The following is a 16,185-nucleotide window of genomic DNA, read 5'->3' on the forward strand; positions in this document are numbered from 1 at the left end:
AATGAAAACGAGTAGCTTAATAAAAGGTCATATGACCCCATCAGCCACAGTTAGCCTTTACTTTAAAAAGGGCTTGAAAGAGCAATTGTGGGGAGCGGAAATGTGAGGACCAACTGGTTGCCCAACTGGTGAACTAAATGCCATGACATTTCTGCCCCAGTTAGTCAGGAGCAGATAAAACGAAGATGTTTTCCTCAAGCACTTTTCACATGCACACACAGTCCACCGAGACGCGACACAGGCTGACTGCAATCCTGGGCAATCTGGGTTCATTTGTCCATCTGTGAAAACAAGACATCCAAGACACCGACAGTCATTCAATGTTTCAAGTGTATTCACATGTCTCTTCAAGAACAGACTCCTTTCTTCTGGGAAATCTGTACACAATCTGAAACATTGCTGTGAGGATTTGATGGCATTCTGCCTCACAAGTATTAGTAATGTAAGGTGTTGGATGTTTGGATCTGGATTAAAAATGCCACTGTAGCTCATCCCAGAGGTACTAGAAGGAGCTCTATCCTCCATCACCCCAGAGAACACAGCTCCTCTGCTCCACAGTTCGGTACCGGTAGGCTTTATAAGCCACCACCTCACCCCTCCCAGCCGACACTTGGCATTTGGCAGTGTGACTTTGCTCTCGTGTCTGGCTGCTCCTGAGCATCTCGCTATATTGGTAAGACGATACTAGATGTAGAGGAGATTGTACAATGGCTCTGTGTGCGTGCAACCAAACTCCTGCATTAGAGATGGGTTCTTTAAAGCAGCAGAATTCACAGATTTGAGGGGGTTTCTGGACATATTTGTCCAGCTTCGGGATACAGGCTGATTTTAAGCTGTAATGTCTTTTTCATTTCATAAAATTTACTTCTTTCATGGCTGAGTTTCTGATGGAGTGGGTGTCTGGTAACTTCACTGTGTCTGTGAAGGAAAAGTATGAAAAGAAGCAGATTGGCTGGCAGGCCTGAGCTGATCATGTGTGTGTGTGTGAGAGAGAGAGAGAGAGAGAGAGAGAGAGAGAGAGAGAGAGAGAGAGAGAGAGAGAGAGAGAGAGAGAGAGAGAGAGAGAGAGAGAGAGAGAGAGAGAGAGAGAGAGAGAGAGAGAGAGAGAGAGAGAGAGAGAGAGAGAGAGAGAGAGAGAGAGAGAGAGAGAGAGAGAGAGAGAGAGAGAGAGAGAGAGAGAGCTCTGTAGGCCAGATGGTACTGATTGTTGTTGTGTTCTGGAGGGGCTACAGAGTTCAGGCTGGGTCTCTGTAAAAGTCACCATGATTCCTCCTATAGTTCTGTGTTTACCCTGAAACACATCTCCCAGCCAGTCAGTTGGAACACACACACACACACACACACACACACACACACCATGGGAGAAAGAAAAGGGGAGAGGAATATAGTAAAGAAAAACAAAAGGCAGTTTGGAGAGACCAGAGGAAGTGAAGAATGAAAGACTGCGAAGGGGAGAAAGTAGACAAGGAAGCATGGAAGCAAGGAAGGAAGGAAGGAAGCAAGAGAAAGGGAAACGGAGAAAACAAAAACGACGGCTAACAGAGAAGAAAGGAAAAGAAAGCTGAGGAGGGAAAGCACACAGGGCATGTATGAAGCGCAGAGTTTATTTGACATGCATTTCTCCCAGAGGCGTGCCTGCGTTTAATAGCTCACAGTGTGTTTGTAATTACAGTCGCAGAAACTGGCCGAGGCTCTCGAGCCAAACAGAACTCGTGCTGGTATGCTGGCCAGGAGCAGACTACTACACAGTATTTTCCAAACCAGCAATTTAACTGCTGAAGAGAAACAACAAGAAGAAGGAGCATTTTCCTGAGATTGTACAGCGCTCTCTCAGGACTGATTACGCTGTGTATGATGGAGTAGAAGGGAAATTCAGCTAATTTGCAATGAAAGGCTAAAATGTAAAGACTGATGAGACAAATATACAAATGCAGGCCTTTACAAGTAGTAGGTTCTGTGCAAGGCCTTAAATTAAACGACAGTCTGCCTTTGCTTGTTTTGCCTTTATTTCTTCCTCATTTCACTTCCTATTTTCCACAGTTTTACACAATGAAATGCTTTTTTATAAGTTAAATTTTAATAATGCAGCATACAGTATTGGAACACCTGCTTATTAGGATTTGATTGCATTCAGGTCAGGCTGTTGGATGATCACCACTCGATCACCTCGTCTCCAACTCCCCAACTCAGCCCAACAGTACTGGATGGAGCACCAACCATAATTCCAGAGAACACAGTTCTACTGCTCCACAGCTCAATGCCACGCATTATGCCTGGGATTAGGTATGGCAATCATTCTGGATTTCTCAGGTCCATGTTAATCTGCTCCAGAGAGTTCTACTTATTCTATTGGCAGTACTTCTCTACAGGGGCAAGACAAGCTGTGTGTATGTGTGTGTGTGTGTGTGTGAGTGTGTGCATTTGACTCAACATCTGTTTCAGCTATGGGCAATGTGCAGCTTAAAGAAGATGAATGCATTCATTAGAAGGGATGTCCACAAATATTTGGACATGTAGTGTACCTTAACTTCCACATTCCCATATGATTAAATGAATTTCTTTCAGAATAAGGTATAATAACAAAGGTATAATAACGATCCAACATATCTTAAAAATGAACAGTGATTAATTAAACCTGACCACTCACTGTATTTCATTGGGATGACATTGAGAGATTATTCAAATCAAGTTTTTCAGTGTGGTGAATTTAAGCCAAGTCATAAAATCTTGTCACCTATAGGCCAGTCTCACCAGTTCCCAATGGCAATGGCCCAAACTACATTGCAATGTGTTGATTCAGCTCAAAGATCCTATTTGAAATGTGTGAAATCGCCCCCTTCACTCAAAACAGAGGAGAAATGCGGGATATATTTAAATATAACAGGCTTTGGGCGACCTTGAGTTTGAGGTAGATGCTGTATAAATTAGAATAATCATTCTGCCAACAAGTCAAACCAAGTTCATCTTTAAAAATGTTGTGGAGCAGAAGATTTCTCTCCCTCTCCCCTTACTGTGCCTCCCTGCACTTCTGTCTATGTAGAAGCACAAGCTAATGGGCACCTGCCTGGCTTTCCTCAGTGAAAGCTACTTCCACTAGCAAATCAAATATTCAGAAAACGGCATTCGTATGAGACTTAAATAGGCCCCAGAACAATGTGAGAGAGGAAACAACACACAGAAATTTTCTTTTCAAAGACAAGTCGCAATTCCTGTGTGACAGACAGCTTTGTGAAGCTTCTTTGAAGTGGAGGGCGAGGTGTATTCCCACATACTGTGTTATGGCTCGCACGGCTGATAACATCTGTGAGTTACTGCTGCACAAAGCTTGTTTGAATCGCACCGAGGGAAGGACACGAAAAAGACTGTTGATTCCAAAAGCACTGGTTACGTAACATGTTTATTTTAGATGTAGTTTAGTGTTGGTCCTTTTTCAGGATCGAGATGAGAAGTGAAAAAAAAGGCTAAAATAATGCCTTGGCCCAAGCTGGGGGCTAATCCTCATAGCAACAACTGCAACTTATCTCCAAGCATCCCTCAGCTTTCACTTCCCCCCCAAAAAAATGCCATAACAAAAGCACACGTGACAACAAAATGAAGCCCATGGGGCTGTATAGTCAGAGTCAGAGTGTGTGCAGTAATGAGTTCACCAGACCCTCTCTCCCTCTTTATGGAATCATTAGATTCCAGACGGGCTTATATGAAGGTGAAATGTGTCTCACTAGCTGTTGCATAGCCTTTCTGTTGCAGATCTATATGCATTACTGGCTATTTTTATCCTGTGTAACACCTCAGGTTAGCCAACCCACTGGTTAGAACTCTCCCCCTATCACATGTAAACCTCCATCAATGAAACATGCCTCCTCCGACACATGCGCAACCAGCCACTGCCTCTTTTCAAACAGCTGGAGATGCAATGCCACCGGGCAACCAACACCAACTAGGAGGAAAGCACCGGGAACCCAGCTCTGATGCTTCGGGTGGCAGATCACAATGATATGATATGGGGAGAGAGAGAGACATCTACCCACCTGGAGAAAGCATGGCCAATTGTGCTCTCTCTGGCTCCGGCTGCTGATGGCAGGCTAAAGGTGGGAATTCTTATGTTTAAAGACTTTAAAACAGCGGAGAATTGAAGATGCCTCTAAAATCTACAAGAATGTCAGTACATGAAATGTTTTACAGGTTAGAGATGAGGTCTTGCCCATATATAGCAATTGCTTGAGCACCCTGCAAGGTTCCCTGCACAGTAGAATAGTGCACCACCACTCCTGAGTGTGCCAAATCTTCCTGGTGGTCTTTTGCAGTCAAATAGAGGTTATAATTTTCCTCTCTAGCAATCCTTCAAGCAGTTCTTTTGTAATGTTTTTTTTTTGGCTTCCAGACCTCAAGTTGACCTCCGCCCTTCCTGTTAATTCCCATTTCTAAAACACATCACGAACAGATGAAGTTGTCACCTGAAAACACTTGGCTTGAAATCGCTTATCTTCTTCTTAGAGCCTTCTCCTGCTTTGTGGGAATTAGTGATCTTTAATTTAAAGTGCTAGTCAGCTGCTTAGAGGAGCTCTTAGCTGCCGATTGTTGGGGCAAGGTCATCATGTCGTCACAGCAAAACATGAGGGTTGATGAAGCATGGTCAAAATCCATCACACTGATTTATGTATCAGTGCAATTAGCTTATTTTCCCAGAGCCTTACATGTTCTCCTAACCTCCGCTGGGGAAAAAATGAGCTCTTTCACCTGCAACCTGAGTTGATGTCAAACTGACAGAGAACACTTGGCCTTTGCAGCTCACTGCCAGATGTGGCCAATAAAAGAGAAGTATACAGTGCAAGAAATATTTACTTTTTCTAATTCACACTGGAAACATGGTTTGTGTAGGGGTCACGGCTGGGATCGTAACGTGACATTTATGTGTACTAGGAATTTCAGGTCTTTTCAGCTGCCTTTGGAAAGATAGATACATCTGGACCAAAGAATATTTGTAGTACCATTAGAGATGGCTCACCAAAAGGCACTGGGTTCTTTTTTTTTTTCCTACCGAAGATGCAAAGTGTTTTTCTTTTTAATAGCATTAACTCCACCATGTCTCACATTATCGTCCTCCAATACTGCATCCAAGCTGCATTCAGTCCCAGCACTAGTCTGAAATTCCTGGCAGCATTCCAGATGGTCTCCTCTCTCCAGCTCATATGGTGTCCCCTGTGTCTTAGTCTGGTGGATGGACTTGCTCAGCGGAGACTCTCTCTCTCTTTTCTTTCCTCTTCTTTTCAGACTGAAATTCTGAGAGAACCCTCACAATGGGGCTTTGTCCCTCAAAAACACTGAAGTCATAGTTTCCCAGGCTCCTGCCCCCTGAGACGCCTAGCAATGAGTCGGAGAGAGGAGGGGCACAAGACTTGGCCACGATTTGCCATAAGCAATAGAGAGGATACATTCTTGTGCCTGGCCGACAATAGAACTTTCGCTGCCTCTATAAAGCTCAAAGCTCAGCCCAATCCAGATAAATTAAAGCCGGGTGTTGAGTCTGGGCCATGACTCACCAGAGCAATCGGGTGATTTCAACATAACGCAACAGAAAAACATCAGACGCTTTGGCAGAATGTACAGAAGTTCCATTGGCTCTTGATCAGATTTTCAAATACTAAACCTGTAGACTTCATTCACTGTAAATCTACTAATTGTTTCATAATGAATAAATTAATAAGTGTTTCTCAACCCTGTAGCTGGTGACCCTACAGCACTGCCTGGTTTCAAGAATGTGTTGACTCAGCACACCTGATCCAACTTATGAAGAGGCTCCATAATCAAGTAATGAGCTCTATCAGATGTGTTGAGTCAAAGGATATGTGAAAGCATGCAGTGCTGTAGGGTCACCAGGAAAAGCATTAACAACACTGCTTCAGAAGACGTAAATCACTGCCTGAATCCCCGAGTTAGAAGTGCAAAGCCTTCAAGAGTTTCCCTTTCAGCAGAACACAGAAGGACCACTCCCACTGATGGATGCGTTTGAGAAGAAACACATTTCTGTGCTATGCATTCCTCCTGCCTGTCATCTTCATTCTTGTAGACTGCAGGTCAGCTCTTGCCTCAGAAGCTTGTTTTTTTTCCTCTCTCTTTTTTCTTCTTGTTTTCAGGGCATCTACTGAGGAGTCTAACGTTGACTGTGTCAGGAACTGTTTCCCTGGGAGAAATGCTGCTGCACAAAGACAAGAGCAGTACAGGCGAGGCACGCACAGATGGTAGCTTGAGTAGCCAGGGCAGTAGGGACTCTTAGGGATTATGTAATAACAGAGGTCCACCTACAGCTAAAGGCTTTGGAGGAACCCTGTGGGTCTTCTAGTGTGCAGACCTGTAGTAAAATCATTGCTGGAGAAGGTTCAGCATCTTCAAGCTTCACGTCATACTGCATGTGAAGGAGCATTATTCCACTTCCAAAGCCATTATCCTCGAGGGGAGGCAGCCACGTGTGCGGATTTAGAGGGGTTAAGGGTAGGCTTTGGGGGAGTGTGTTTTCACCATTAGTGTGGATATATGTTCATTCTCAAGAAGCAATTGACCAACACTATGCATAACCAGTGCAAAGTGAGGAATGCATGAATGAAAATATGACCAGTGGATAAAAGGGGACACTAGGCAGTAAAAAGACATACTTCTGTCTAAATATGCACTTTCAAAATGTCATTATGGAGGTTATATTGTTATGTGGAAGAATGCTCACAAAGTTACTAATGACATTCCCACAAGTTGGTTCAGTCATTGGGAGATGAGGAGGGGATGCTAAAGTCATTGAGTGGCTGTAAGTTCAACAGAGCGTAACTAGTCTCACTCTCCATGCATGGGGTAGGATGACCCTCCTAATCTCCCATCTCCCAGTGCGATGCTAGCTGATAACAGAATTAGATGGTTAGTGTTCTCCTTTGAGCATGTTGAGCTGTCCAGTAGTGTTACGTAAATGGCAGTTGTGGTACAACAATGTGGTAGCGCTTCACATGTCTCAGAGGAAGGACATCCTAGTCTTCATCCTCCCTGTGCCGGTGGCATCATGTGAAATGTAAAGAGCTTGCTTGTGGATGGACACTGCTAATGATAAAATAGGGAAATTTGTGGAAAAATCACACATATAACAATATCTCTAAATTGTTGTTTCATTTAAAGAGATAAATGGAGAATTTAGGCAATTTGCAGGAGAAGCGAATTCCTTTAATTGAAAACTTGCTCATTTTAAATGATTTTGGACCATTTTTACTAATCATAGAAATCTGACATGACATAGAACCAAAATAGATACAAGGTTTTAAAAATAGGAGGCTCCAGAGTAGTGGTGAGATTAGAAGCTCTATGTCCCATAGAAGTCCCCACCTTTCACCCGTCAATCAGCACAATTCTAGCTCAAAGCACAAGGTGGAAATGACAAGACTAAACTAGATAAAAAGGTCTTTAAGATCCAGTTGTGTACCTTAATGAGTTAAAGGTACACTGTGTTTGCTTTACCTGGGTGGAAGGTGCATATTTGTACCTTTTAATAAAACATAAAGAGCCTGGAGTCAGTGGAGAGTGAATGGAGGCAATGCAACTAGAAAGCACTATAGTTATGTACCCAAACTAAATGTACTGAAGATGTTTCCTCAGGGGTGCCACCTCAGTGACTTAAGGTGTACCACCCCAATGACCGTTTGAGCAATTTTCAAATTTTTCCATAAAAAATCAAAATATAACTAATTTAAACAGGATTTAAGTAAGCCATGGACTTTTTGCTCCTGGACTCCCCCTACTGCTAGGAAGTGTAATTCACACTTTGAGGCACTCCTAAAGGACAGCTGTACACACGCATTTCTGGACAAGCTGACAGATACAGAACCATGACCTGAAGTGAAATTATCATGTGGACAGAGGAAGAAGAATAACATTACAGGATTTCATATAAGTATGATGGGTTACGCAGCATTGTGCAGTTCTTGTGAGCGTTGCTCTGTCGCCTCTACAAAGTTATATAGTGCAGTCTTTTGATGTGCTGAGCCCAGAGTAGCAACAACAGAGGTGCTGTTCTCCGTTTTACAGGACATTGGAACATCAACATGGTTTTGAAGCTGTTATTTTTATTAAAAATCCTACATCGCTTTAAGAAAGCTTGATTTGAACTGCCAGCGTTTAGCCACTACACTGAGTTTATATGTTTAACTGAAGTAAGTTCTTCACAAGCATTTCAATCTCTGTCATAAATGCAGTTAATAGCCATTCCCTGCTTGCATTTTTCTGCATCAACCCTTGCTCACATTTGTTGTCTTACAGTGTCAGTTGGCTCACAGCCCATTTCACTAAGAGCTTTTATGCCACACTGCTGGACTCTGGGATCAGTTGGTGAGGTGACAGCTTTCAGAGCAGCAATGCTCTTCTCCCAGATCTTAGCTTTGAACAGTTTACTGACAGGAGCTGTCAGCAAAGACACAATTTCAGGGCTCACTTTTCCTCACTTTGAAAACTTCGCTTTGACATCCGGTCTATAGGTCTGCGCTAGTGACACTGCTCTGGCAGGCCTCGGTTCTTCTCCCAAGCTGCAAAGACATGTGTGGCACAGCAAAGAGCCATGAGAACATGAGCTATGAGATTTGTGTTAGAGTTGTTACATTGTTTATTTTATAGAAAGGAGAACATGCTGAATAACCTTTAAACTGCTTTGCTCTATGGGTTCCTCATGGTATTACTTGTTTGGTTTCAATGACAATTGGATTATCTGCTGTTATTTTTGTGTTCTTTTGTGAGAAAAACACCATGAGAGTGTATTTTGTACATGATTCCAGAGCAGGGCTGCCCAAAGTATGCCTCACGGACCAAATTTAGTCAGTAAGGACATTTGATGTGGCAAACCAAAAGGCCCAACCCCACCCTGTCACCCATTGAGAGAACATATCTGTACATACCATATATAACCTACAGTATACACAATTTATACTATGTATAATTTGAAGTATCTTTCTTTTTTAAACTGTATTTTTTGTAATGTTTTAATGCTTCTTTAGTAACTCAATTTAAACCCAGCAGCCTTCTTTATTTGTACATTACTTTGAATATTAGGGAACTACAAACATCTCCCTCTGCATAATACACATCTCTGCTCTGAAATCTTATGTGGAGAGTTTGCCATAGTTTACTGGGACTTTCATGGCATGTACCATGGAAAAATACCATTTTAGGACTGCAAGTGTAAAAGGCCAGTGAAGGTATCCCAGTATTGCCCCTGGCTTTTGAGTTTAAGGGGGACTTAAATCACCTAATCACTCCTGTATCTCCAGGGCAAAACTAGAGAAGCAAACATCAGACACCAAACAAGTCATGGCTGATCGACTACTTTTCAGGTGAGAGACAAACCTTAAGGCCCCACCAAAAAAAAAAAAGGATTCAGCTCGGGGCTACAGTGGATTGTTATTGCAATTAAGAACTAATTAAGAAAATGAATACAAAACCTTCTGTACATGCTAAGCATAAGGGTTCTTCAAGGAACCAATTTTAGTTCCTTCTATAGAAACATTTAAAGGGTTATTTAAAGGCCCATATCACCACTGTCATGCAAAAACCTCTACATATTTGCTGTTTTTCCACTTTTTTGTGACATAATGTGAATGCCATGTGAGTGTCAACATTTCATATTCATACCAAGCACTGAATACTTTTTAAAGCACATAATAATGTAATTATTTAAATGGTTGTTTGAGCTATCATGTTCTGTATAGAACTTTTACTAACCTTTACTAAAATGATTTATTATTATTATTATTAATAATAATAATAATAAACGGTATTATTTACGGTCCTCGCTGTCATTATAAGCAGTTCCAATAACTTTGGCAGTATTTGATGTTGCTGTGATCTCTGTCATAATGTAAAGGAGAAAAATAAGTGCAAACAAACACGCTTCTCGAAAGCCTATTGGCTGCTTTTCAGAAGACGAACGGCTGATGTGGCCAATGAGAGAAGTAAAGAGGCGAGGACAGTGCTGATTGGCTCATCGGAGGGCGGGGACTCTGCAATGGGCGGGGTGTCAGGCGGCGCTGCTCGGGGTAACTCCATTCTTCGGTTTTTCAGACTGCTGAGATTTTAGAGCAGCGGAGCTGATTCATGCGCACCGGGGCTCTGAAATGCGCTCGAAACTCTCCAGCCATGGCCACTGCGACACTTTAAACGGCATGTGCGCACACACAAGGCGCTACCGCCCACACAGCAAACTCACCTTTTTATGAACGGAGGGACTCGCTTTTCTTCAGTCAGTCTGCATGGCAAGGAGGACTAGGAGGAGCCCCCAGTGTGTAGCAGCAGCAGCAGCAGCAGCAGCAGCAGCGTAGTAAGGGACTAGCTCGGCTTGAGAAAGCGCAGGTGTGTGTGTATGTGTGTGTGTATGAGGAGGCTCTAAGCACTTGGTGGTCTCTTGGGTTGGAGAGAACATCCGAGGCAGAACTGCTGGATGTGACAGCAGCAGGGACATTTTGGTCTTTTGTATAGGCGGTGAAAGAAGACAAGAAGAGAAGAGAGAAGAGAACAAACACAACAGCAGCCGCTGCGCGCTGTGCCACACGAGCTCTCGCTCGAGGCTCGACATCTCACTGGATTCTACCACGTTAGTTAGTTAACCTTACCTCAGGAAACAAAAATGTCGTCTCAGACGAAATTCAAGAAGGACAAGGAGATCATTGGAGAGTATGAGACGCAAGTTAAAGGTACGTGGTCGCCGGTTTGCTCGGACACATTCACAAATGCCATAAATCTGAAGTTTTGGGAGGCGTCGCGCCCACGTTAGCTCGCTGCATCCATCGCATCTCGAGACGTGTTGATCACTGACGCTGCACGAGTCTCAATAGCAGAGTGCACGCCACTTACAAACACACACACAGCCTTGATGTGGTCGCCTGTCTGCACTGAGCACAGAGTGGGTACCGCCTCATCCCACCCTGCCAATGACCCCCCATCCCCTCCTCCTCCTCCTCCTCCTCCTCCTCCTCCTCCTTTCCCCGGATGACTATTATATATTATCACTATTTTATGTGTAATGGAAGTTTCACTGCATCCAGTGCATATTCAGCATTACTGTGCAGTGCAATACATCCACTCACTCCCGTTACTATAACGTACGGCCCAAGTTTTTATATCCTAGGGGTAAACAGCCTTATGCAAGGGACGGGTAATGTTGCACAGGCTGCAGGCTCGCTGCCCTCTACTTTTGTCTGAGTGTGTTTTTTGTGTTACACCTAGTGCAGATCTGAACTCCTGAACGCCGACCTGGAAGCTACAGCTCGCTTTGTTGCTGGGTAGAATGGGGTCCTGTAGACCAGTGCCATGCTCCTTACACAGATGGGTGGAACTTGAAGGCGACCAGCTCCGTTAATTCTTCCCTTTGTGCACGTTATGAGAGACCTCTGCGAGATCAAATGTCTGGCACCGCCTGCTAGTGCAGGGTGGATGTAGACTGCTAGGGGTGGGTGAATGGGTGAGTTGGTGGGTGGGTGGGTGGGTGGGTGGTGGAGCATCGTCGTTTCCCCCAAACTCAGTATTATTCAATAATCAGTTGATTATTTTAGCCTCCAAAGTGTCTAAAATTAAACATTGCAATCCTTACACTTACTGTTACTGTGTTTCCATGAAGGCTGTGAGTCTGCAGACACTGGAAGACAACAGTGGTATGAAGCCAGAGCAGTCAGATTGCGATTGGGTGGATTAGTGACCACTAGCTTGTGGGTGTTTTCATCAGTAAGGTTAATGGGGCTGTTCTTACAGGCTACCTTCTTGCTGATTGGTGTTTCTTGAAATCCTTTGACATAGGGGGTGGGCAATATATATAATATATAAATTATTAATGTTAATAAGGGCATGATATGTCACAATATTTTTGTGTTTTTTTTTTGGAATGGGCACAAATGGTGCTCTGCACTAGAGATGTGCATTCTGACCAATTTAATATTTGAGCATCTTCAGTATTTTAATTCATTCTCAGTTGTTTATAATTATAAAGTAATCTGGCTTAGGGAAGCAGTTTTTCATTGCCTTTCTATGATTGGGTTGTAGAATGAAATGGGCGATCTGCTCTGATTGGCTGGTTTACAGTGAGGCACCGTGACTATGCACAGCACAGACCTGACTTAGTGTAGTGTAAACTTACAGGCCACCACTGCAACTCTTAATGGATAGCATTGACTCTTGTTGGTGGAGTGTGCAGTTAGCCATCTAGCTGAGTAGCCTTAATGAACATGCTGCAAATAAGCCATGTGTTCATCTGCGTGTTACAACGCAACCATCTTGTTCTATTGCTGAGATATATCTTGAGGGTTTAAATAGTCAAGACTGTTTAGAAAACAGTTTGGGGGTTTTGGGAATGGGCCTGTTATACCACCCTAATTTCCTATGTAAGATTTGCATTTGGAGTTGAGGAGACGGTCGTGTTTGAGGTTCACGATATGTCACTTCTGTGTACCAAACAATACTTATTCAACTATGCCAAGATAGATGCAGTTTTTCAATCTGAGGCACCTTTAAATGAACAGATATTCATTTGACTGGAGGGAAAGGAAAATGGACAGGACTGAGTTTGACGTTTGTGTTTTCTATGGAATCCATTCTTCCCTCCTCATGAAATATAGCCAAATGTCACCGGCAGCAACCCAACCTCAAAGCATGATTGCTCCACCTGATCACAGGTAACGTTTCCTTCTTATGACTCTTTAACACAGATTGTTTTTTTTCCAAGCAAAACTGCACACTGGAATGATGCACTATCCATGCACGGTTCTTGGCAGTCATAAGATTTAGTCATAAGCCTCTCGTACCAACATACATTGTTCTCTCTGAGAGTTTTCTTAGTCTTCAAGATCTTATTTTGACTTCCACAGTTCCCCTGAGCTGCCATTTATTACTTAACAGTTTGCACTGTGGAAACCACAAGCTGAAAATGCTTGGCCACCTTCTTATAGCTTCATGTGCTTAGAGGAGCCTGTGTTTAATGAGTGTTGGTAAATGGTTTAAAGGTTTAAAAGTCAACTGTAAAAGGCATGTAAAAAAAACTTGATTCAGCTGACAGTCTCTAATGACAGTGAGTGACATGCCTCAGCCCGATTTACTAATGAAGGTCCGAGAACCTTCATCAAAATAAATCTGGGCCCTAGGGTTCAAACATTTTACATGTTTACAGGTTTGATAAAACAAATAACTTAATTGAATTGTTGATCTGTTAATGTTCTCCTTCCTTCTGTCATGCATGTAATGTAATGTAACATAGCAGAAATGAACATAGCATTAGTCACGTAACATAGTAAGTACCCAAACAGTCACTTCAGTGCTTAGATTTAAATGCTTGAGTACGCATGTACTTCCCTACACTGCTCCACATCCCGTTAACCATGACTAATTATACTCTTTAGTCATAGTTGGTTAGTGGACTAGTACTGACTATATCCATAAAATTCTCAGAAAAGCATATTGTGATGTGAAAATGATCAAATTGCCCAACTCTGCTTGTACAGTTTATCATTGTACTAACAATGCACAGTATATGCATATACATATTGTGACCTCATTTATCCCAGTGATAATAAAATATAGTAGTAGTAGAGGCTACTGATTCAGGCTTTAAATTTCATGAATGAACTGAAGTAGCACATTCAGGCAGAGCTGACCATGCTAAAGTCCACTGCCTTACAGCCTGGCTCTGTCCGTGGTTTTGAGTATTATAGAGAGGTGTCTTATTGGATTCTCACCTGAGTAGCATGTGTAAAAGGATCTTTCCCTGTGAGACGGACGAAGGCTGTGTGCATGTCATGATTTGTAGTGCACACCTGCCTATTACATTAAGAAATGGCCTCGCTGTTATAGAACTGAATAAACAAGTGATGTTGACATGCCATTTTACAAAAAAGTCTGTTCCAATAATGGCTTTAGATTCCATATGTGTGTGTGGACTGTTTTTCTGAATTCTGTGTCTGCGGTGTGTAAGGTGCTCAAGTGTAGTGGCCTGTAATGGCAATACATAAAGACAGACAGTAATTGTTGTTAGTGGGGGGAACAGCTTATGCAGCAGTGAACTGTGAACACTGGAAAAAAAAGAGGCTGCTTTGGCCTGCTGAAGCCCCGTGACGCCTGTATTCTTGCTTGGGTTCATTGAGGTAGTGGAGCCCCTTTTGAAGTTTCTAATCCACATAACCAGTCCGACACGGGCCACAGACTATTAAATCAGCACACCCTAGCTGTTTTAGAGGGAAGTAAAAGACAGAGACCAGTCCAGTGTATATGTATATATGTATGTATGTATGTAATATATATAGATTTTATATATATATAGGTTTGTTTTAAACAGTCTTGTCAGGTCAGTGTTGCTCAGTGCCTCTGGTTGTTCTGTGTTAATCAGATAAAGCCTCATGTCTGGTCTGGATGCCTCGCCTTAAAAACCGTCTCTTAGATACACGAAGAACGTGTGCTTTTTGCCTTTAGTCTGGCTCATGTCTTGTCTTTGATATTGCACTAAGAGGCTGTTTACAACATGAGTTTTGGTGATGGAAACAGATTTTGTGCAGATTTCGAAAAATCAGATGTAAACTCACCTAGAACACAATGTGATTAGATTATGATCGGGTCACTCAGACCACATTCCGAGGTGACCAGAGACAGAGCTGGACTTCATTTAACACAAATGTAAATGAAACTGTCCTTATCTGCATACAGTTATGTTAGTGATGCACTAAGTTGAAGGCTTGGCATTGAATGTGGAAGAATGACTGGTGTTCTGTATTGGTGAACTCAGGCACAGTTAGTTCTCGTCAGCCTTGTGTTAAAAAGGCCCCTGGACGGTAGTGACAAGCCTTCTCTAATATGTCATAATATTGTTAATGCACTCTGTGTATCCAAGATTGGATATATATACTGGTCAAATATCATCTGCCTCCAGTATATATGTCATGGAAAATCAGAGCAGTGGGAATTTTCCTTTTGTATCAAGCTTGTTTGATATAATTTGTCTTACGTGACATTGCTCTTTCCGTGGTGTGACTGTTGTGCATGGCTACATTGCAGTGATGATGTGGAAACGGTATATTTTGCAGCCCTAATATGAACAAAAATAATAAACTGTGTTTAATTAGTTATAAAAGCACACATTTTTTAAAAAATCAGTTATTCAGAGTCTTTCCCATTTCAGCTGCAAGAGTTTTTTTTAACCTTTTTAGAGTAGTCATAGGTGTCTTTGTGGCCTTCTTCACTAGTCTCCTTCTTGCACAGTCACTCAGTTTGTGAGGGTGGTCTGCTCTAGGCAGATTTACACATGTGCCATATTCTACAAACACTGGATCTCCATTGCACTAATTGAGAGACTACTAGCAGCAATTGACTGGACCACTGTTGAATTAGGTCAGTCACTTTAAAAGAGGTGAATAATATATATATAGTTCTGCTTAACCAGACGCTAGGGCTACTTTCGCTATCTCTAAAGCCATTATTGGAACAGACTTTTTTTCTAAAAGTACCAGGACCTGTCAAACTAGACCCGCCACTGTCACTAGCACTGTTAAAGACTGCACTGATAATCATCTTAACACTTCGCCTGCATTATGTACGAGCAGGAAGCTGCGTACTGCGCTTAGAAAAGCTGAGCTCTTTAAAAATGTTGTGAATAATGTAAGCCAAAGGAATGAATTATAGACAGAAGAAGATTGAAAGACCCAGAGAGTGAAGAACCACCAGAAGTGTAAAGACAGTGCAGCAGTGAAAATGCACAGGGAATGGCAGCATGAATCTGGGAGGGCTCTTCTGTCTTCACACCACAGTCTGACACAGAGAGAGTTGGGAGAATTCATTTGGAGGGGTGGTAATATATATATATATATATTACCACCCCTCCAAATGAATTCTCCCAACTCTCTCTGTATATATATAAATATATAAAGTATATATAATATATAGAGCATGCATTTCAGCTTCCAAGAGGAAGGCTTTTTGTTGTGTTAATTTTGTGAAAATGTATACAATCCTAATGTATGGTAGTGTTTTAAGGTCCAGTTTCACATATTTCCTCTTGTTAAAGAAAAAATACTGAGCCAACCACCAAACATCTAGAACAGAATAGCGTGAAACACAATATACGTTTAAGCTTCTCGAAGATACTGAATATCTGATTAGTAGTTTTTAAGAATGTGTCTCTGCTAAAGTATTTAGCCT

General features: G+C 42.3%; 1 protein-coding gene across 2 annotated transcripts in view; it reads left to right on the forward strand.

Annotated features, from left to right (window-relative positions):
• Positions 1-10,057: 10,057 nt before the first annotated feature.
• srgap3 (SLIT-ROBO Rho GTPase activating protein 3) overlaps positions 10,058-16,185 on the forward strand; it is a 122,919-nt gene continuing 116,791 nt past the window's right edge. For both annotated transcript variants that reach the window (XM_072684569.1, XM_072684570.1), the window contains exon 1: positions 10,058-10,709. In XM_072684569.1, the coding sequence (XP_072540670.1) occupies positions 10,643-10,709 (67 nt within the window). In that variant the 5' untranslated portion in view covers positions 10,058-10,642. The remainder of the gene's footprint in view (positions 10,710-16,185) is intronic.

This window comes from Salminus brasiliensis, chromosome 7, assembly GCF_030463535.1.
Source record: "Salminus brasiliensis chromosome 7, fSalBra1.hap2, whole genome shotgun sequence".
Lineage (NCBI taxonomy): Eukaryota > Metazoa > Chordata > Actinopteri > Characiformes > Bryconidae > Salminus > Salminus brasiliensis.